This window comes from Bos indicus, chromosome 7 (genome assembly GCF_029378745.1).
Source record: "Bos indicus isolate NIAB-ARS_2022 breed Sahiwal x Tharparkar chromosome 7, NIAB-ARS_B.indTharparkar_mat_pri_1.0, whole genome shotgun sequence".
Taxonomy (NCBI): Eukaryota; Metazoa; Chordata; class Mammalia; order Artiodactyla; family Bovidae; genus Bos; species Bos indicus.
Window position 1 is genome coordinate 80,762,013 of NC_091766.1, and position 23,131 is coordinate 80,785,143.

At 42.1% G+C, this 23,131-nt stretch overlaps 1 protein-coding gene and 1 non-coding gene across 5 annotated transcripts in view; both read left to right on the plus strand.

The window, feature by feature from the left end:
• The first annotated feature begins 15,086 nt into the window (after nucleotides 1–15,086).
• Nucleotides 15,087–23,131, plus strand: part of RASGRF2 (Ras protein specific guanine nucleotide releasing factor 2) — a 274,907-nt gene continuing 266,862 nt past the window's right edge. The window contains exon 1 of one of the 4 annotated variants that reach the window (XM_070793986.1): nucleotides 15,087–15,877. In XM_070793986.1, the coding sequence (XP_070650087.1) occupies nucleotides 15,590–15,877 (288 nt within the window). In that variant the 5' untranslated portion in view covers nucleotides 15,087–15,589. Of the gene's footprint in view, nucleotides 15,878–17,807; nucleotides 18,314–23,131 lie in introns of those variants that run through there. The other 3 variants (XM_070793984.1, XM_070793985.1, XM_070793987.1) reach the window with 3 other exon arrangements.
• Nucleotides 19,529–19,601, plus strand: TRNAS-GGA (transfer RNA serine (anticodon GGA)). Its single transcript has one exon. It is a non-coding gene; the product is annotated as a tRNA-Ser (tRNA).

The window sequence follows — 23,131 nt, forward strand, 5'->3', positions numbered from 1 at the left end:
CTCTGTGCGACCCCACAGACGGCAGCCCGCCAGGCTCCCCCGTCCCTGGGATTCTCCAGGCAAGAACACTGGAGTGGGTTGCCATTTCCTTCTCTAATGCATGAAAGTGAAAAGTGAAAGTGAAGTCACTCAGTCATGGCTGACTCTTAGCAACCCCATGGACCGCAGCCCACCAGGCTCCTCTGTCCATGGGATTTTCCAGGCAAGAGTACTGGAGTGGGGTGCCACTGCCTTAGCAATTGAGCAGTGAGGGTTAAATTGTGGTCTGATGCTCCAGAAGCTCCTTGGCTATCTTCCACATCTAAGTAAAGAGAAAGTTTTAGTCTTTACCCTAGAGTTTCAAGTGAGAGTCCTCACATTCACTCTGATTGGACTGGCTTAGATCAATCATTCCAAGTGGGAGAGAGAGAATATTCTGGTGGCTTGAGCAGATTAGAGTACACTCCTGGTTATACTCGTACTTGTAGGGTATTGTTAGGGAAGAGGAGTGGAGAGGAATTTGGGGTGGCGATAACCAACACTAGTCACAGCTAGGTTCAGTGCAGCTTAGCTTGGACTGAGACCTCCGTTGAGGTTCAGAAATGAGTAAGACAGGGTCCCTGGCCTCAGGGAGCTTTGTCCAGTAACAGAGATAGACATACAGATAATTCCAAACTGTGGTGAATGCTTATAGAGATAATATGACTGTTGCACATGGAAAGAAGACTAAATCCAGCTGGAAGTCAGTGAGGCCTCCATAGAGGAAAAATAACCAAGCAATTTCTTGCAGGATAAGCAGAAATAAGCATTTCACACTTGTCAAATGAAGACAGAAGGCTGCTCTTAGAGAAGTGTTAGTTGCTCAATTATGTCCAACTCTTTGCGACCCCATGGACTGTAGCCCACCAGTCTTCTGTTCATGGAATTCTCCAGGCAAGAATACTGGAGAGGGTTGCCATTCCCATCTCCAGAGGATCTTCCCAACCCAGAGATAGTATCTGGGTCTCTTGCATTGCAGATGGATTCTTTACTGTCTAAACCAAAGCTCTTACAGAAAGAAACAGATAAAGAGCTAGAAGTATGAAACAGTCATTTATTCAATGAGCACCACTGAACATGGTGAAAGCTGAGATCTACCAGAAGTCTGGAGTTATTGGAGATTAATATTTGAAGTGCTTGGAAATTAAAATTTGAATTTTGAAGTTTTTGGAGAGTAATATTTGAAATGGTAGACGATGAGACTAACCTGGAATTGAGACCAGGTCACAGAGAGCCCTCTGTGCCAGAAAAGGAACTCGGGCTTTATGTAGTGAGAGATGGAATTTGAGTCAGGGAATCTGATGTGGACTGGTGTTAAAGAATCTCACCAATTAGTTTTAGCAAGTCTCTCCTTTCCTCAGTCTTATCGTAACTCACCAACTTGGAAAGTGCTCACAAATTATGAACTGTGTTTTGGCATCTCTTTCTTTTTGTTAATCATCTAGCTCAATCACCTAGTTTTTCTGATGGCCACAGGGAAAACTCATTTTGGCCTTTCGTCTTGCCTTGCATTATAAACAAGGCAAGAAAAAGTTGTGTATTTGCTTGCCCTCTTGTATAAAATGGGAAACTATTAGAGGCTCTTTTTTTTTTGCACCCTTTTCCACCTTTATTGAGATATAATTGACATACAACATTTATGAGTTTAAGGTATACAACATAATGATTTGATATGTATATATTGTGAGCTGATCAACATAAGTTTAGTGAACATGTGTAACTTCACAGTTACAATTTTCTTGTGATGAGATTAATCTCCAGTCATTTAGCAACTTTCAAGTATATAATACAGTATTATTAACTGTAGGCACCGTGTGTACATTGCATCCCCAGAACTTACCTATCTAGTAACCGAAAGTTTGTACCTTTTGACCACCTCACCCATTTCTACCATCTCCTACCTGTCAACAGCACTTTTTAAAAAAATTATTTTTAATTGGAGGATAATTGCTTTACAGTGTTGTAAAGCAATATGTATAATGTTTCTGCTATATAATGTGAATTAGCTATAAGTTTTCATATATCCCCTCCCCTCTTGAGCCTTCCTCCCACCCCTCAATCCCACCCCTCTAGGTCGTTACAGAGTACACAGCTGAGCTCCCTATGCTATATAGCAGCTTCCTACTAGATGTCTATTTTATACATGATTGTGTATATATGTCAGTGCTTCAGTCTTATTCATATTTGTTTCTACCATCATCACCATAACAAGTAAGAAGTTGATAAACGTTTGTTGATCTCTTGATGATCTGGGTCACAGAGGCCATTAAGCTGGTTTACAGAATAAATTCATTTCCAGTTTGAGAAAATAGAGTTGGGAGTTTTGGAAAGTTGACTGCAAGGTTGTATGTTTTGAAGTCTAGGGCTGAGGTGCTAAGAGCACAGCCCTGGCATGCTTTTGAAGCAGAGAGTTAGGTATTTATCTGGTGTTTGCCAGTCTTGGGGCTGCTTGCTCTCACAGTCACTTCTTGCCCTTCCCCGCCACACACACACTTTGTATTTGCCGGCTCAGGGTGAGTGCAGCCAACAAGAAGGCAGGTGAATTTGAAGGCAGGAGAGAGTCATCCAGTTCTTTCCCTCTCTCCCCCATCTCTGCCTGGCTGAGTCTGCAGCAATAGCTGAGCCTTCCCTGGCTTCACCTCCTGCCAGACATGCCCACATGATACCAGCTTCTGCCCAGCTATGCCAGGGACCCAGGAATTCATCTTCTCCCTTTGTCTCTGCAGCCCAGAAGCTGTACTGACTTCCTGCCTTTCTTCATCTCTGAGTTTCCACCCTGAACCCCGTTTGACTCCTTTGGTCTTCCATCCCTGAATTAAGTTCTCTCTATGTAAAATATTCAAATTTTCCTTACTGAATCCTGAATGATATAAGATCTCCCCGTATCCCTTCTACCAATTCTTTTAACTATTAGGTTGACCTGTAAGATATTACAGGAAAATCTGAACAAACTTTTTGGCCAACCCAATAAATATTTGGCCCAGAATTCAATGTCATACTCCACTTCTCTTCTCCTCCCTTCCTCCAGTTTTTCCTCTTTATGATCCAGGGCTTTTGTGTTGTTCTGTTTCTCCTGTTAGGAAAGAATATGAGTTGATAAATCCATTCACACAAAGATGTGTACCCCTACTGAGAGTATATGCATTTTTAATAAATGCACAGGGACATAGTAATAATAAACTCAGAGTGATGACTCACAGATGGTGGAATTTCTCTTTCTTAGTGCCCTTCAGAGGCCTCTGCTGTCCGTGCAGACTCCACTTCTGGGTTTTATATGAGCATCACCCTGCTTCCCACAGCATTCCTTGCCTAGATGTCTATCTTTGGCCCCAAGGAATGTGGATGGAGCACCAAAATCCATCTCTGGCATTGGAAAATCAATTCAGAACACATGGATTGTGAGCGGTCAATAAGTAAATGTCTTTTTCAAATACAAAGTACATGTGTGTGCATACTCCACTTCTCTTCTCCTCCCTTCCTCCAGTTTTTCCTCCAGTCAGTCATGTCAGACTCTTTGCAACCCTTTGGATTGTAGCCCGCCAGACTCCTCTGTCCATGGGATTTTTCAGGCAAGAATACTGGGGTAGGTTGTCATTTTCCTCTTCCAGGGGATCTTCCTGACACAGGGATTGAACCCACATCTCCCATGTCTCCTGCACTGTAGGCAGATCTTTACCTGCTGAGCCATCAGGAAGCTTTGTGTGTATGTATATATATACGTATATATTTACAATTTTTACTAAAGCCTGCATAAGTAATGATAATCCACAGTATAAGATTATCTTCCCATACTCCTTAAGAACTAAGACTAGGAGTTACAGAATCTCATTTTATTTGCCTTAGGCAAACATACGCTACTCTACCTGTGTTTTTGACTCTGACACATTTATTGAACATGGTAATTTTACCATTTAAAATAAATGGTACAAATTTAACTGCATAAAGATTTGATAAAAGCTCCACCATAGTAAATCTTAGGTCATCTGGTAACTAGCCACTTCCACCCTTAAGTTGCTCAGATGGACTTGAACCTTGAATGGCCTTAAAAGCCAGCTCTTGGGAACAAAGAAGTCATGCACTGGCTTCAGGATTAGGGAGATCAACCATTCCATTTGTTGGGGTCTGGGGAGTTTCCCAGGATGTAGGAATTTCAATGCTAAAACCAGAGTCCTGAGAATCTGGGACAAGGTAGTCACCCTGTGAAGGCCAGATTTCAGAGGAGAAGTAAGGCTCTGAAACTCACAGCCAATGAGCTGTGGTTGACCGCTGCCATGTAGAAGGAAAGCAGCTCTCTGATTGGCTGTGGAGGCTGACACCCAGAAGCAAAGCAGTTCTCTGATTGGCTGTTCATGACTGGGCGAGGTTAGTCTTTTAAGTGCACTGTGCTGTGGATACAAGTGAAATAACCCAATAGAAGACAGACTGAGAAAAACAGAAAAAGGAGCAGTGAGAGGGTATGAGAAGAGCAGTATTCACCAGGCAGCCTGCAGTGGATCCTGGCAGAGGAAGAGAGAAAATGAAGAGAAAGAAGATAAGTGGTTTTACTGTGGAGGTCCAGATGAGATAAACGGTTTTGTACAGGCAGATAGGCTTCACAGGGGCTTCCCTGGTGGCTCAGTGGTAAAAAATCTGCCTGCCAAGCAGGAGACATGAGCTCCCTGGATCAGGAAGATCCCCTGGAGAAGGAAAGGGCAACCCACTCCAGTATTCTTGCCTGGAGAATTCCATGGACAGAGGAGCCTGGTGGGCTACAGTTCATGAGGTTGCAAAGAATCGAACATAACTGAGTGACTGAACATGCTCATGCATGTGGGCGCGCGCACACACACACACACACACAATTGTTAAGAGGCCACAGGGCTGCTTCCTTACGAGGATTCACTCGAAGATCTGTATATAGTCTCCTGCTCCAGTCTCACTGAGCTGCCAGCTGTGGTGGTCTTTATCTAGTATCTCCTTGAAGCTCAAATCACCTCCGTGCAACTCCGAGCCAGAGTTACCCTCAGGCCAGTGGGAATGGAGATTGGCAAGGGGAAGCACCACTCACCTTTACCAACCCATCTCAAGCGTGGAATTGGTCCTTTAATTTCCATCAGAACAACAGAGAACAGAAGGTTCTGACAACATAGAGAATGCAGATGTTAACATGGAGATGAAGGGAGAAGTTCCCTGCTAGAGAAAAATTTTCTCTCTTCCTTCGGCACAAACCTTCCTCTCCAGTTTTCACTTGTCATAGAATCGGCCTCTTAGAATGATTCTATGGAAGGAAGAATCACTCTCATTAGGAGAAAACATAGGTCCTGTCTGGGCTGATTTTAAGCCACTAATGGGACTAAAGAGTCCAGCACAAGCCATTTGTGGTCTCCTGTGTTAAATAACACACCTTGAGTAGGGAGGACCTCCATGGTCCAGACCACAATGGGGCTTTGCCGAGCTTGGTGCAGCCCCTCTTCCTCTCTCCTACCTGTGGGCTGAAGCTCCCACCCGTCATTTATGTTGTGAATATCCCAGCAACAGCTACTCGTCATCACCTATGAAAAACCACCAAATAATTTCTCAAGAACAAAGACAGGATTTCTACTTCGGACCCTAAACAACCACAATATAGGACAAAATATATGAAGCAGTGGTTTCCAGACACAGGGAAAGAGGCAGGAAGGCACTTGGGAGTCCTTGAGTGAGGGAGGCAAATGAGATGAGCCCTACAAGTGGCCCCACCACCCATCCTGGAGAGAGCTGCCAGGCTGCAGAGCTTAAAGGGAGAACCCCATGAAGACCTGGTGGCCTCACTGAGGTGAAGAGACAAGACTGAGTGCAGGGAAGCCAGTGGCTAGAATACACAGAACAGGGTGCTGGAGAGGAGACAGCTACATAAAGAGAGAGCTACGAATCTACAGAAAGTTCCCCTTCAGTCTTCAGCTGAGCCCAGATCAGCTCATGCATGTGAGAAAATGACTAAAGTCAGAACAAGAAAAAAAGAAGCAAGAGGAAAAATCTCCAGAGTTTACACCACTTCCTAGAAGAATGGACATATCTCCTAACACAGGGAGCATGAAGTCGAGTCCTCGGCTGAGTGGGCTAAACGAACTTAAATGAAAGGCTGTTCTGAACCTCCCTGAAAAGAAGGCTTAAAAGTAGGCCTTCTAAAGATTGAACTATTTTCAAGTTACTTAACTGAGTTCCAGAACAAAGTAGAAAATATTTAAAGCAGTGTATTGCAACAAACACACACACAATGAAAGCAACAAAACTGAAAGTGTAAAATTCGCAGTGTCTGTGCATGCGCGTGTGTGTGCGTGCTCAGTCACTTCAGTCGACTCTTTGCAACCCCACAGACTGTAGCCCGCCAGAACAAAGATAATCCGTTTGTCCACTGGATTATCCTGGTAAGAATACTTCCTTAGGCATCTAACCAAATATGGCAAAGACTCAGGAAAATGTGGCTCTTTGGAAAGAGAAAATGAAATTAATGAGTAGGCCCAGAAATGACACAAATGACAGAAACAATAAAATGGAAGGATAAGGACATTAAAACAGCTATTATAAATATACTCCCATATGTTTGATAAGGTAAAAGAAAGCATGAGCATGATGAAGAGGAAAATGGAAGACAAAAAGACCCAATCAAACTTTTAAAGATGAAATAATGTTTGAGATGAAAAATACACTGTATGGGTTAACAGCAGATGATACACCATAATAGAGTAGAGTTTATCCTGGGAAGGCAAGGTTTATTTAACACTATTATTTAAAGCTATTGCTTCACCATATTGAATGATTTAAAAAGTAAAACCATATGAACATAAGAAAAAGCGTCTGCCAAAATTCAATATCCAATCATGATTAAAAAAAAAAACTCTCTGCAAACCAGGAATAGCTGGGAACTTCTTCCACCTGATTAATGGCCTCTATGAAAAACTTACAGATAACATCACACCTGGTGAATCCTTTCCTTCTAAGATAAGGAACAAGCAAGGATGTACATTCTCACCTCTTCTATTTAACATATTTTTTAGAGGACTTAGCCATTAGCAAAAGGCAAGAAATAGACATAAAAGACATACTGATATGAAAGGAAGAAATAAAAGTATTTTTATTAACAGATGACATCATTGTCTATGTAGAAAATATTAAACTTATGAAAAGGTTGTAAGAACTTAGAAGTGAATATAGTGAGGTTTCAGGGTATGAGATCAATATGTTGAAATAAATTTTATATCTATATTACTGTCAATGAGAAATCAGAAAATAAATGAAAACATACCATTTATTGTTTGTTGTGGACTATTTGTGTTCATGCCTGCCCTCCCAAATTCGCATACTGAAATCTAATCTCCAATGTGATGATACTGGGAGGTGGGAGGCTTTTGGGAGGTAATTAGACCGTGAGGGTGGAGTCCTAATGAATGGAATTGGTGCCTTTATAAGACACCAATTTATAAGAAACCAAAATGCTCTCTTTCTCTACACTATGAGGATACAGCAAGAAGTCCACTGTCTGCAATCAGGAAGAGGACTCTCTGGCTGGACTCAGCCAGGTTAGCACCATGATCTTGGGCTTTTGGCCTCTAGAACTGAGAGAAATTTCTGTTGCTGACAAGCTACCCAGTTTACAGTATTTTTTTTTTTTTAAGAACAGCCTTAAGCTAAGACACTATTGCATTAAAAATGTGAAATATTTAGAATAAATTAGACAAGAGTTGTGTAAGACTTGTACACTGAAAACTATAAAACACTGCTGAGAGAAATTAAAGAAGACCTAAAATGGGGAGATACACCATGTTCATGGATTGGAGGACCTCAATATTGTTAAAATGTCATTTCTCTCTAAATTGACTTATAGATTCAATCCCATCCCAATCTAAAGCCCAGCAATTTTTTTTTCAGAAATCTGTGAGCTGAATCTAAAATTTGTGTGGAATTACAAGACTTAAAATAGCCAAAACAATTTTGAAGAAGGAGAATGAGTTTCAAATCTTAAAACTATTGATTTTTAAGACTTTTTAAAAAGTTAATCAAGACAGTATAAAGTTGATATAAAGTTATATATCAATGTAAATCTGATATATATGTGTGTATATATATATATATAAAGATACACATCAAAGGAACAGAACAGCATCCAGAAATAGACCCACACATGTTTAGTCAATTGATTTTTGACACACATGCCAAGGCGATTCCATAGGGAAAGAATAATCTTTTCAATGAATGGTGCTGGAACCATATGGTTGGACAGCCATATGTAAAAAATTCAAACCTCAATTCATACCTCACACCTTGGATCATAGACCGAAATATAAGCCCTAACACCAGAAAACTTCTGAAAGAAAATATAGGAGAAAATCTTAGTGTTCTTAGGTTATGGGGTTGTAAAGAGTCGGACACGACTGAGCAACTTTCACTTTCACTAGGTTAATCCAAAGTACAACTCAAATGTCCACCAGCAGGCAAATGCATGAACAAATGTGGTGTACTCACACCACAGAATACTACTCAGAAATGAAAGGAGGCTATTGAAATCACCTGGGGCATCCAGGCCTGAAACCCCTTAAGCAATCAGTATAAACTTGGAAGATTGGGGGCTCCTGGGGGCCAGGCCAGAAAACGGTTGCTGCCAAACGTGGAGTAGAGGCCTTAAGGGAATGCGAGGACTTGCGGAGAGGAAACGCAGAGTGAGCTCTAGGACGTCCAGGTTGCTGCTCTCAATGTGAAGAGAGTTTCCCGCCCCGTTTTCGAGATAAATAGAACCATATTGTAGCTTCCCTGATAGCTCAGTTGGTAAAGAATCTGCCTGCAATGCAGGAGACCCCAGTTCGATTCCTGGGTTGGGAAGATCCACTGGAGAATGGATCAGATCAGATCAGTTGCTCAGTTGTGTCCGACTCTTTGTGACCCCATGAATCACAGCACGCCAGGCCTCCCTGTCCATCACCAACTCCCGGAGTTCACCGAGACTCACGTCCATCGAGTCAGTGATGCCATCCAGCCATCTCATCCTCTGTCGTCCCCTTCTCCTCCTGCCCCCAATCCCTCCCAGCATAGGCACACACTATTCTCTTGGGTTTCCCTTGTGGCTCAACTGGTGGGGAGTCTGCCTGCAATGCGGGAGACCTGGGTTCGATACCTGGGTTGGGAAGATCCCCGGAGAAGGGAAAGATAATCCACTCCAGTATTCTGGCCTGGAGAATTGCATGGGGTCGCAAAGAGTTGGACACAACTGAGCGACTTACACTTTCACTAACTTTTTTATGGTAAATCTTTTAAATCTGATGTGTGTTTTGTACTCATAGCACATCTCTTTTGGGGGGCTTCATTTGAATGCCCAATAGCCACAGGTGGCTTCTATTATTAAACATCATAATTCTGCCTCTATGCTGGTATCTTCCAAGAGCCAGCAGCAAGTACAAATTTGGGATCTTACTGTAAATGTGTTCTTAGGCCCCACTCCAGACCTACTGAATTAGAATCTTCATTTAAACAAGATTCTCAGGTGATTTGATTGTGTACATTAAAGTCTGAGTAGTTTTATTTAAAAAAAAAAAAAGAAAGAAATGAAAGGAATAAACTATTGGAAAGCTCATCAAAATGAATGAATCTCAATACCACTATGAATGGCAGACACCAGATGAAAAGGCTACAAGACTGTATGAGTCCATTATTTTAAATTCTAAAAATCGCAAACCAACAATGGCAAAGTAGACCAGTGTTTGCATGGGGGTGGAGGGGAAGGAGAGGTGGGAAGGAAAGGATTTCAAAGAGGGATGAGGAGACTATTGGGAGTGATATGTGTTAGTTGCACAGTTGTGTCTGACTCTTTTGATCCCATGAACTGTAGCCCGCCAGGCTCCTCTATCCGTGGAATTCTCCAGGCAAGAATACTGGAGTGGGTTGCTATTTCCTACTCCAGGGGATCTTCCCAACCCAGGGATCAAACCCGGGTCTCCTGCATTGTAGGCATTTTTTTTTTTTTACCATCTGAGCCACCAGGGAAATGTTTGTTATTTTGATTTAGCTATGGGTTCATGGGTATACAAATATATCAACACTTATCAAACAGTATTCTTTAAATATGTGCAGTTGTTGTAAGTAATTTATACTTCAATAAGCCTGTTTTTTAAAAAGCAAAAAGAACACTTTATAGCTGATATAACGCACTTTAAGTCCACAGAGAAATGTATCAATCAAAAAATGTATACATCAAAAAATGTATAACTAGGGCACTTAGCACTAGTTATAACAAGAAGGCTAGTATCTCTATGACTTGATAAAACAAAAGTTTATGTTTTGCTTATGTCACAGTGTCACATGGGCTGGGCTGCTTGCTCCAAGCAGTTGGAAGCCATGCAGTGACTCAGGGATCACGGCTTCTTCCATCTGGTGGCCCTGCTGACTTCAGGATGTATCTTCACTCTTACCAAGGAGAAGAAAGAGCAGAGATGATCCTGACCGGACCTAGCAGGAGGTGCCCATCAGTCTGCCCACATCCCTTAGGCCAAAACCCAGTTATATGGTAAGAAGGGCTGGGAAATAGAGTCCCCTCCACTCCAGGAGAGAAGAATTGTGCGTTCATCTGTATCCAGCCAGTCTCTGCCAGAAGGAAAAGAAACATCTCCTCCAAGAGTAGCTATGCACACAACGATCCCATCATGGTTTTCTCGAAATGATGAGAAGTCATTTGTTTTATATTTCTCAACTGAAGAGCCTTTTCAAGGGCTTCTTATGAAGGAACAGTTTCTACACCAAAGGGAATCCAAGGTTCCAGCTCCTGAGAGGCAGAAAATTATTTACGGTTTATGGATCATTCCCACGGCTTCCCCCACTCCTTTTCTACTAATTATCCCCAAGGTTGCAAAGCATTCAGGGTTCAGTCTAGGCAAAGGCATGCATCCTGAGTCCTACACCATCAGCACTTGCACCTACAGCACGAGGAGAAACTGGATCCAGACCAATGACGCAGAGCTACTGAGAACATTTGCTCAGAGTCTTTGGTGGGATAGAGGAGGATAAAGAGACTCCTCTCTGAAGCATCCAGACAGCCGCACTGTGTGACGCTTTGGACAAGCAGTGACTGTGGTAAGGCTGGATCCAACCTTTTTATTATCAGCTGGGTGACCATGACAGGGTCTCGTAGATGTCTATTCCTGGAGCAAATTCCCCAACGGCAGTGAATCTTCTCCAAATTCAGCAGCACTTCTCACCCAGGTGTCTTTGATCCTGGGGATGACCTGACTTGTCAGAATGTGTCTGGCAATTACCTACAAGGGCCAACAGCTGACTGTGCTCAGAGTGAGAAGATCTGAGTGTTGAGCTTCCAAGTCCACACTGGTAAGGTGATTGACACAGTTTTTGCTAATATTTTTATTTTCATCCTGGATTTTGAGGATAATATACTTAATGTGTGTGAACCACTCCATTCAGTCTTTTTAGCCTTACCGCTCAACTGAAACCATGGCTGTCACTGTCACCAATGATCTTCTCATTGTCCACACCCAATGGTCAGCACCTAACTTAACATCAAAGAAGTATTTGATACAGCTGATCACTCCTTCTTTCTCCAAACACTGCTATTTAGCCTCTGGGGTACCATGTTCCTCAGGTCCTACCTGCCTACTGTTCTTCTAACCCCTGAATATTTGGCCACAGAGCCCCTTCCTGGAAAGTCTTCTCATGTATGAATTAGGCATTTGGAAAAGCTATGAATTAAGTTCTGTAAATGGAGAATGAGTTTCCCTGCCTCTACCTCCCCAACCTTAATAGCTTTGGACAACTCAGAGAAAATTTCTCTTTCCTTCTTATCTTTCCTCTTTATTCCCTTATTCCCACTTTTCCTCCCTTCCTTCCTTCTTTCCTCCTTCCCTTTCTCCCTCCTTTAGTTTTTGGTCAAATTATCTGGAAATCGTCTCCCTCTACAAATCGTAAATATAGTTTCCAGATACGATAGTTCATTGCCATTTTTTTTTCTCTTACTCAGGAAAAGTGAAAGAGGACACTTTCATCATTATCAGTGAGAAATGCACCATTTTCGAAAATCAACTTAAACTGTCCCCTTTAGGAACGAGTTCATGAAACGCAAGAGGGGAAAACAATGAATTCATAGAAGCACTTGTTCCCACCCACTTGGAACATAGTCCGTGTTTGCCAGCCTGTGTGATTAGCTGGGGGAATAATCATCCTCATTTTCATAACCTCTTGGCCCTTTGGTGTTTCAAGATGGCACCATTCCAGGGGTGCAGTTTCCCTCTAGATGAAGGAAGCTGAAAGTCCATGAATGTCCATCAGATACTCACTGGATATAGCTTCTCTAGAATGTCTAGGAATTTCTGGTTGTTCCTCCATCTCTTAAGAGTCTTGCAGAATGATCTAATATTTGCTAATGTGCGTGTCATCTTTAATAATTCAGTGGCCCAATATTTAGGAAATATTATGAATCACTTGTACATCTATTGCATATAAGCTCTCCTACTGGGTGCTTCAGGCTTGCCAGGTAGCTTGGTGCTAAAGAATCTGCCTGTCAATGCAAGAGATGTGAGTTGGATCTCTGGGTTGGGAAGATCCCCTGGATATGGAAATGGAAACCACTCCAGTATTCTTGCCTGGAGAATCCCATGAACAGAGGAGTCTGGAGGGCTATAGTCCACAGGGTCACAAAGAGTCAGATGTGACTTAGCAGCTGGGCATGCATTGGGTGCTGCAGCCCTGCCTTGGAGGAACAGACAGGTGAGAAGTGCCTAAACGGTAAACCCTATTCCTAACAGACTGAGCACACCAGGGGCAGAGGCAAGGGCTTTTCTCTATATCCTCTATCTCACCTAAATGTAGCATTGAGGACATAAACAAGTGATCAGTTTCCCAATGAATTTTCATAATTAAAACCCGTAATGGTCACCAGTCAAATTTTTGGGGAAAGAAAGAGCTCCTTTCTCTCACTGTCAGAGGGCATATGACAGTCACAACACCTTCCATAGTAGAAAGTGGTGACAGACCAGAGGCTGAGAAGAATACTTCATGTGGTTCAAATCAAAAGGAACTTTGAGCAGATAAGATAAATAAGCACTGAAATTAGCCTAAATACCAAAGACACTGCTTATTGGGGGAAAAAAAAGTTTCACATCTAAAAAAACGCACAAGTGGTTAGAAGTTCTAAATACTCATTGCAAAATTGTTTTTGTATTGAATTCACACCCTTAATGGTTTCCGCTCAAAAATGGAGCTCATCAACTCTACCCCTGTCAACTCACTTATGGGGTTTGGATCACAGCGAAAGAAATGAAAGACCTCCTGAGATAACTGCCATCTCCTCTGCCTCTCGGACCTGACTCAAAACCGTGTCCACATTTACTTAGTGTCTCTCTATGGGTATCTCCTCTAAAGAACAATACAATAATATCCCACCTGGGTTAAACCCAAATTAGCCAAGCACTGGCCTTTAGATATTTAAAAATATGTAGAGAGAAATGGCCACAGTTCTCATACTGAAATTTCAAATGGCAACTTCCCTATTGTATAGTTTTTAATAGTGATTTTTTTTTTTTTTAGCTAAAATGGAAGGAACACTCAGCTGCTCAGTGAGGCAGAGTTAAAATATTCTGCAAAAACAGCACTTACAGCAGAACCCCTGGGCTACCAGTTAATGAACACACAACTATTGGTACCAGACACAGGTGTGCTATGGCGGATTCATGGCCCAGGAAAGGATTTTGCCATTATTATCTTATCTTTAACAATAAACACTTTATAGCAAACCATTTTTATGATAAGTGACTAAGGAGACTAAAAAATGTATATAGCAGAATCAAACACAGGTACTCCCTGGAGTGTTCACTAGCTTTCTCTCACAGCTTTCTCTGCTGGGCCCATTACTTCTATTCCACTTATATTGTTTAGTAGGGGTCTTGGTTTTCTGGCTGAACCTGTGAGATTTGTTAATCAAATGAATCCCAGTCCCAGCAAGAGTATCTAATGAACCTATGACAGCATGATCTCTCCGGATAAATTCTGCAGGGGCCCCAAGTCTCCCTGTTGGGCTGTTTTTTCCTGGTTGAAAACTCTGTGCTTAAAATTTAGTCTTTTGTCTCAATCCTAAGAAATAACGGTCATTGACAGGGAACCCATAATATCCGATACCTTTCTGGGAACAGGAGATCTTCACCTCCATTTTTAAGTACAGTGAAGTATAGGCAGAAAAGTCAAGGTTGCCTGCTATGCAAAACCATCGTGACCCCACCCACTGCAGTGGGAACACAGTGGTGGATGAGTATGTGGATTTGGCTGGTGAGAGTGTTGTGTGTCAGTGGGTTTGGGAAAGTGTATAAATTTGCATGAATGTGTACTTGTATGTTTCTGAGTGTTTGTGTATGAATATGCTATTTGTGTGTATTTTTGAGTAAATGTGTGCAGTTGTGTGTGTGTTCATATATGTGTTTGCATATGATCACATTTTGTGTGAGTGTATGACCATGAATGTGAATAGAATTGTATTGTGTATGGATGTCTATTTGTGTATGAATGTGTGTATGAGTGTAAAAGTGTGCATGTGTCCACTGTGTGGGTGAGTTTGGTTGAGTGTGTGGATGACTGTATGATTTGTGTGTGTAAATGTGTATGTTTGGGTGAGCATGTCAGTGTGTGAGTTTGTGTAAGTTGCATATGTGTGTAATTTGCAAGTGGGGTTGTATTTTTGTGTGGAGGAATGCACGTTGTGGGTGTTATTTGTATATATGTGTCATTTTTTGTGTGTTCAAGCATTGCGTTGTGTGTATTTGTGCGAATATATTTGTGTGTGTTGGAGTATGTTGGTCTGTGATTGTGTATTTGTGTGTTCTCGTTTGGGGGAGTGTGAGGGTGTAATTGTGCAAACGCGAGCGTTTGTGCTGGGACTGTGCGCGCCACGGGAATGTGGGTTTGTGTGTTTGAGTATGTATACTTGGTTTGCGTGTGTGTGTGTGTGTGCGCGCGCGATGGAGCGCGCGTGTGAGCCGGTGTGTGCGGTCGCCGCGCGCCTCCACCTCCTCGCGAACCGCCCCTTCGCGGCGGGAGCAGAGGTTGCGGCCGGGCGGGCGGGCTGACGGGCGAGGGAGGGACGCGCGCCGCGGTGAGCGGCTAGCGCCGCCGTCACCGCCGCCGCGCCGACTCTGCCCTTTAAATCGGTCTCCAAGCCGATTACAGCTGATCTCCCACGTGACGTTTTACCTTCTGTCTCCCGGAGCTAGTTGCCCGAGGACAGTCCTTCTCAGCCCGCCGCGGGGCTCGGGCTCCCTCAACTTTGAGCGAAGCGGCGGCCGGCCGGGCGCCCTCGCGGGCCCCTCTCCACACGGGCGTCGGGGCGCCGGGGGCTTCGCTCGGCCGGGGGCGGGGCGGAGAGGGCGGTCAGGGCAGACAACGTGTCCCGCCGCAGCCCGCCGTCCCTCGGACCCGCGCGGCGCCGCGCCCGGGAGGCTGACGGCGTGCAGGGTGCGCCGCGTCAGGCAGCGGGGCGCCCCCCACGTCGTCTGGAGCCAGACGGGCGCGCCCTCGGAGGAGCCGGCGGGAGATGGCCGCGATGCAGGGCTGAGCCCCCCGCGCCCTCACCATGCAGAAGAGCGTGCGCTACAACGAGGGGCACGCCCTGTACCTGGCCTTCCTAGCCCGCAAAGAGGGCACCAAGCGCGGCTTCCTGAGCAAGAAGGCAGCCGAGGCGAGCCGCTGGCACGAAAAGTGGTTCGCCCTCTACCAGAATGTGCTCTTCTACTTTGAGGGCGAGCAGAGCTGCCGCCCGGCGGGCATGTACCTCCTGGAGGGCTGCAGCTGCGAGCGGGCACTCGCGCCGCCCAGGGCCGGGGCCGGGCCGGGCGGCGCCCGGGACACGCTGGACAAGCAGGTACCACGCGCCGTCCCCTCCCTGTTCCCCTGCCTGCGGCCGCGGCGATTCCCAACTCTACTAACCCCGGAGGTCGAGGGCCCGACCTAACGCAAGGCCCTCGCTCCGAGGTCCCCCAGCGGCGTCTGTGGCAGGACCGCTCTACGCGTCTCCCCATCTCCATCCCCCCTTGTCCTCCATCCTTCATCTCTGTGATCCGTTGGTACAGGGGCTCGGCTTTATTTTTTTTTTTTTTTTCCGCGTCCCGAAAGCGGGCGGGTCCTTTCAGCTTCTTTGCTCACCTCCCATGGCCTCTCTACACCTTGTTCGGAAGGATTTAGTGTGGTGACGTGTGTTGACACCTGTTGGACTTAGACTGGCAAAACGGAACTAACTTATTTGGGAAAGTTTGGTTTCTCCTTTACCCGGCTGGTGCGTGCAGGTTTCTTTGCCTGAGATGTTTGATCGCTGGCTGAGCAGGGAACACACCGGGCTCCCGGGACGGACAGGCACTTTCTGTTGGTCACTTTCAATCTGTCTTTGTGGTTTCTGTCAGTTTACTTTGCTAATATTTGGCCTGCTGGGTCTAATTATGAAGGTAAATGTGTATCCGTTTCCCTCAGGATTAATATTTAGTAGCCACATTCCTGCTATGTGTAAACATGCGGGCATTTAAAAAGAACGCTTCTGTGTACTTTTCAATGAATGCTTTGAAAATGAATGTGATCTTTTTATTCTGGGTCGTAATTTTATTAGTTTTGCTATGTTTTGCACTCACGGAGGGAAAAAAACCCCCTGCAAATTTAGTAACTCCCGCACCCCATTCCTGCGAATGCGAAATTTGTATTTTTTCAATCACCATTTGTTATTAAAGTTAAAGCAGACTAATTTTATGCTCCCAGATCTTCTCACTTCGCTTCTAGATGTCCACCTGGAAAAAAAGATTGATGGTCTTTGTTGTTGCATAAACATATTTAGCAGGTTAATTTTCCGTGCAAGTCAGACCAAACATCTTCGACTGCAAACCCCGAGGGCGGCTGTGGGAGGCGCTAGCGATGGAAAGATGAATAAGATGCCTGCATAACCCCTGGGGGCTCATAAATCAATGTGTAAAGTTAAGAGGAGTTAAAGCTAGATGGACCAGAAGTTTGATTTTTCTTTTTTCACTTTACTTTCACTGTAAGTCATTCAGATTTAACTGATTAAGCTTGGTATACCACACACCTGAAAAACTTACACCCCCCTTTGGTTTTTGAGGGCATGTTGAGCGTCTTTGAAAAACTGATTTCTAATTTTGTAGATGTAGGTACTGGAAATATAGGTTTAAATTTCAAGTTAGATATTTTAGAAATTAAATTGAGAGCCAGAGGAGGGGTTTTGAAGAAATATGTAGAGTTTTTTTTTTTTTTTTTCAGAATTTTTTTTTTGATGTTTCTGTTGGTGAGATTTTTCTTAAAGGCATGTGTTCCAAGGCCTATAGGAGCAAAGACCAATAGATTTAAAATGTGTTATTTTGCCTAAACTAAAATAGGATACTTTAGATTATTCTGAAGATATATCAATGACTTAATTACAAAGTATTTTTCTCTCTTTGTATGTATGCTAATATCAGGAGATAGCCACTTTAAAAAAAAAAACTGGGAGTGGGGAGTTTTTACCTGTTGCACCCAAACGTGGCTGCCTGCCCTAATAACATATGAAAACCAAGATTTTTCTACTTGGAGAATAACCAGACTCTCATCTTTAGGACTGTTTTCTTTGAAGCATACTTTATAAAGAACTCTGATCTCTATAAATAGTTTGACTCTCATGCTACTTCCTAATGGAAGTCCAAAATAGGTCTCCTTACAAAAAAATTTTTTTCTCGGTCATACAAGCCATGAGTATTTCTCACTCATTTCTACATCTCCGTGAGGTTAGAAATTAGAACCTGCGGTGATTGTAATAAAACTGAGATAGAGAATACAGCATTCAAAATGGATTAGGAGTTGGATGGGGAAATCTGTTAGTTTGTCTTGTGTTAGACAACCTTTATGACTTAGGTTGGCTGAGCAGGCTGATATTTTTTCTGTAGTACTATCTGGCTGTGTTTGAAGAATGAAGAAACTGTGAAGATGAGAAGCAAGCAGAAACAGTTTACCTTAAATCTACAGTTTATTTAGTTGGTTCTCTTTCAGTTAATTTGTGTTGCTAACGCGCTGATGCGAAGAGCCTTTGGGAAAGACCCCGATGCTGGGAAAGATTGAGGGCAGGAGGAGAAGGGGATGACAGAGGGTGAGATGGTTGGATGGCCTCATTAATTCAGTGAACACGAGTTTGAGCAAACTCGGGGAGATAGTGAAGGACAGGGAAGCCTGGTGTGCTGCAGTCCATGGGGTCACAAAGATCTGGACACGACTTAGTGACTGAACAACAGTGTGCCTCACCTCAGCTAGACACGGTGGATCTATGAAATGGGTGAGTAGGGGAAAATGAGAGGGGCTGAGCAGAGATCCTGTCAAGGTCTGCTTCTCCAAGTATGCTTCTGGAACTTTCCTCATAAACGTTTCTAGCAATCCCTTAAACATACTTGAAGGTTAGGGCTTGAAACAGGTCTTAAGGAGACAGAATAGGTTTCCTCCACCATTTCTGTGTGACTTCTTTAAGGCAAATCTCTTAACATCTCATTAACATTTTTTCTGTTAATGAAATCTGTTCTTTTTAACATGTAAATATTAAGAGTTTGGCTAAGATGATTTCTAAGTTGCCTTCCAATTAGAACATCTCCTGCTTCTAGGATTTTAACAGATAGTGCGAGCTTTTTGCTATGTACAAGGATGTGAAAGACAATTTCACAAGATTTAAAGATTACCCGTCTCTGTAATAAATACTGCCTCTGAGTAGCTGAGGCCAAGCAGGTGATTGAAGTGGACCTTCTGATAAATTTGATCAGCAGGGGTTCAGAACTATAGAAACATTGCTTGAGACAAAGATGTTCCTACCATTCACATTGAAGGGCGACGTATTGTAATGACGATGACAGCTGATGTAATTCTTGCTATAAAATGCCTCTAGTCATCCTTGCCAGTTTAGATTCTACTTCTTCAAATTATTTAAAAGTCTAATTAGCTGTGGTAAGTTATAAGAAGAAAACACTCATTGGTTTGTTTCTTCTTAATACTCATTCAAAGTGCGTTGGTTGACAAAAGAAAATTAAGGTTTTTTTCCTTCATTTTTTTCTTCCCTCTCTCCTTCCTTCTTTCCCTCTGTCCCTTCCTCCCTCGCACTTCTTTTCTTTATTTCGCACTTTATCTTAAACTGTTTCCAGTTAAGAAGAAAAAAGTGATTTTCACTTTCCAAATGTGCATAGGTCAAAGGATTATTTGCATTACTCTATATTTCTCAATAGCGTCCCAGGATTTCACTTTAGTCGGTCCTCAGGAGATGCATGGCTCTTATCAACCTTCTATAGTAGCTATTTCTTAGCGATAGTTGCGGTGATGCAGTCAAAATGCTCTCAATTACAGAAAATTTTAAGTGGTGCTCCTTTTCTTGAAAATATGTGTATTGATAGCACTTCTTTCTACAAGAGCTCCATTTATGGAAAATGACAAACTTACCTTTCATTCCAGGTAAAGGTGTTCATGGGGGAAAGGAATTTGCATTTAGTAGGAACCTTCTATGTGCTGGGCTTCCCTGGTGGCTCAGAGGTTAAAGCGTCTGCCTGGAATACAGGAGACCCAGGTTCGATCCCTGGGTCAGGAAGATCCCCTGGAGAAGGAAAATGGCAACCCACTCCAGTACTCTTGCCTGGAGAATCCCATGGAGGGAGGACCCTCGTGGGCTATAGTCCATCCGGGCACAAAGAGTCGGACACGACTGCGCGACTACACTTTCACTTTCACATTCTGTGTGCTAAGCTCAGTGTTACATTCTGTTAGCTAATCAAGTTGGAACCTCACTTCGGCTCTTGGAGATTGGTGATGTTCTTTCATGTTTACCAATGATAAGATTGAGGCTTTGAGAGTTTTAGGGAGATGACCAAAGTCTAACTCTAGGTATGAAGACTGAATAATCTCTGAAGACTGGCTTATTAAGGAGACTATTTAAATCCACTGAGCTTGAAGAAATTTCAGATCTGGGTGAAATGGGGGTTGGAGTTGTAGTAAGTGAATCACTGTTTAATTTTTTCCTCTTAAAACTGTTTAAGGAGCAGTTTCCATTTTGAGAAATACAGTTGCAGACCATTCCATTTTCAAAGAAAAATGCGCTTTATGTTTAAACAATTGTATGGGGCATTCATTTACTTTGTAGGGAATCTTTAAAAATACTCACTCTGGGGTGAAAGCATACATCCCAGTTAGTCTGGTCTGTTTACATGGTTGTATCCGTCTTGCCTGCTTGCAGGAGAGGCGGACAGGAACGAAGTCATCTTTGCTCTTACTCTCCTGGTAGTGTTGAGTGTTCTGTTCAGCCTGATTTCAGTTGTTTCAGAGGCAGGGTAGAGAACATATCCTTAGTTCTGGAGGTTTAAAGTAGTAGATACTAGTCATATTTGTGCTGAATGAAACATGTTTTAATTTTTAAGGGATTAAAGGTTATGAGATTCCCCCTGTCACCTCATTTCCAGCCAGTCATTTTAGCCTTCCTAACTTGACCACAAGCAGAGGATTTTAATCATTTTATCGAATTAGGCAGAGCTGCCTGCAAGCCCTGAAATATTTGTGGAGGTTGGGGAGTGTGGATGATCGGTTTTTGTTTCAGCTCACGTTAATTGAAATATAATAACCAACTCAGTATTTTCTTTTCAACCTTTGCTTATTGAACACAAATAAAGGGGAAATGGAATAAAAGTACTTGTTAAATCTTATAAAATGTTATAAAGTATAATTTAGGAAAGAAGTGATTTATCACTTGAATTTTGTAGTCATTCTTCCAATTAAGATTTGAATGAAGAAAAATAATCTATGGATTAGAAAAATACAGTTTTAATTTTGACTGCACTAAACCTTACTGTTTATATTATTGTACTTATCGTTAAGAATTCAGCGTAGAGAAATCCATCTTTGATGGGACAGATGTACATAAAAGTGAATTTTTATTGTGACAAGTATTTTTCCATGGGTTTTAATAAGTGAGTACTAAATATACTACTAAATGGAAAATATTTGTAGTGTAATAACAATTTTTTTCCCTTCTTTCAGGAATGAAAAAGCAAAAGTATTTTTCTTTCATTAAATGATAAGTCCAAAAGCATGTATGATAACCAAAAGCTTCTGGCTTAGCTGGCAAATATTAGTAGTTTGTTGTAATAGTAGTTGTTGCTATTGCTGTTTGTTTAATGCAGATTATACTTTTTAGTTGACCATATTTTTGTCCATATTTCTCAATAAATATGCATGATACAATAAATATAATTTTAATTTTGTAGAGTAGAAAAAGTAATGAAATAAGCCATATTGACAAACAATATGGATTTACTCAGGTCTGAAGTCCTAATTTTATGTTTTAATGCCTTGTTTATTTGTCCTATAAGAAAGGGATATGTGTGTATATTTGTGTATGCATATTGTGTATATGTTTATTGAGTTTATCTTCCATCATTAAAAATTAAGCACTTTAATTTTTAGTGTATATTTGTGTATGCATATTGTGTATATGTTTATTGAGTTTATCTTCCATCATTAAAAATCAGACAATTTTTATACAATGATACAGAGCTTCCCAGGTGGTGCTAGTGGTAAAGAAACTACCTGCCAATGGCAGGAGACGTAAGATACGCAGGTTCGCTCCTTGGAGAGGGAGTGGCAACCCATTCCAGTGTTCTTGCCTGGAGAATCCCATAGGCAGAGACTGGTGGGCTGTGGTTCATTGATTTGCAGAGAATTGGCCACAGCTGAAGCAAATTAGCATTCAATTACATATCTTGGAGTTTGCAGGGTTTTATTTGTATCATTAAGACATGTATTTCAAGACTTGAGTTGTAAATACAATACTATTTACAATGAGTTGTAAATACAATTTGGGGTGATTTTTCAGGACTAATGATTGTGTTAAGTTACATCACAGTATAAATTCCTCTCTGATATTAGTTTACCTTAAGACTATGTATATGAAAATCTTCATTAATATTGAAACAAAACTAGCAATGATATTTGTTAGGTATCAATATAGCACTATGGTAAATGTTTACTATATAATATTTGGCAATTATTCTAAAAATTGACCATTATTCCAGAATTATTCAATGCAATTCAGTTGGTATAATTTTCAAATATTAGCTGATGGTAAAATTATAAGTACATTATTTTGGTTCCGCCAAAGGGTATAAAATATTTTACCCTTTTTCCCCAAGGAATTAAAATATGATTATGTGTATATTTTGGGAGGAAAACAGCAACAAGTTTTCCTTGATAAAACATTTGTATCAGAAAGTGGAACAAAGATGCAGAAAGCACATGTTCTCACAATTTTTCCTTTTTTACTAGCACTTGAAAAACTTATGATTCACTAGAAATGAACATTCAAATCATTTTTCTTAAGACTTCTCATAGTGAATGCTGCTACTGCTGCTGCTAAGTCACTTCAGTTGTGTCTGACTCTGTGCGACCCCATAGACGGCAGCCGACTTGGGATTTTCCTGGCAAGAGTACTGGAGTGGGGTGCCATTGCCTTCTCCGCATAGTGAATGCAGAATGCTCCAAATATACTTTTAGGGAGAGGGAAGAAAACAAGAAAAAAGTTTATCTGTGTTTATTTAAGTCGTAATTCTTTTTTTATTGAACTATAAAGAAAGAAATGAGAAAGTTGGGGAGGCTTATGTAAGTCATAGCATTAGAGTGCGGTAAGTTAATGAAAGCTAGAATTCTCATAACATCTGAGAAGATACAAGTAAAACTACTTTAAGAAAAGCTATGCTTAAAAATAAAAGTTATTGATTCTTTAGTGCAGTGGTCCCCAACATTTTTGACACCAGAGACAAGTCTTGTGGAAGAGTTTTCCATAGACAGGGAATAGGGACATGGTTCCGAGACAAGAGACAAGTCTTGTGGAAGAGTTTTCCCTGGACAGGGAACAGGGACATGGTTTCGAGATGATTCAAGCACATCACATTTATTGTGCCCTTTATTTCTATTATTATTAAATCAGCTCCACCTCAGGTCATCAAACATTAGATCCTGGAGGCTGGGAACCCCTGCTTCGGTGCCTTATTTTTTTTTTTTAATGAAGGCTAAAATTTCTTTTATTAGCTCCTCCCATACTTATGCTGTGAACTGGCTGAGACTGATGATGTCG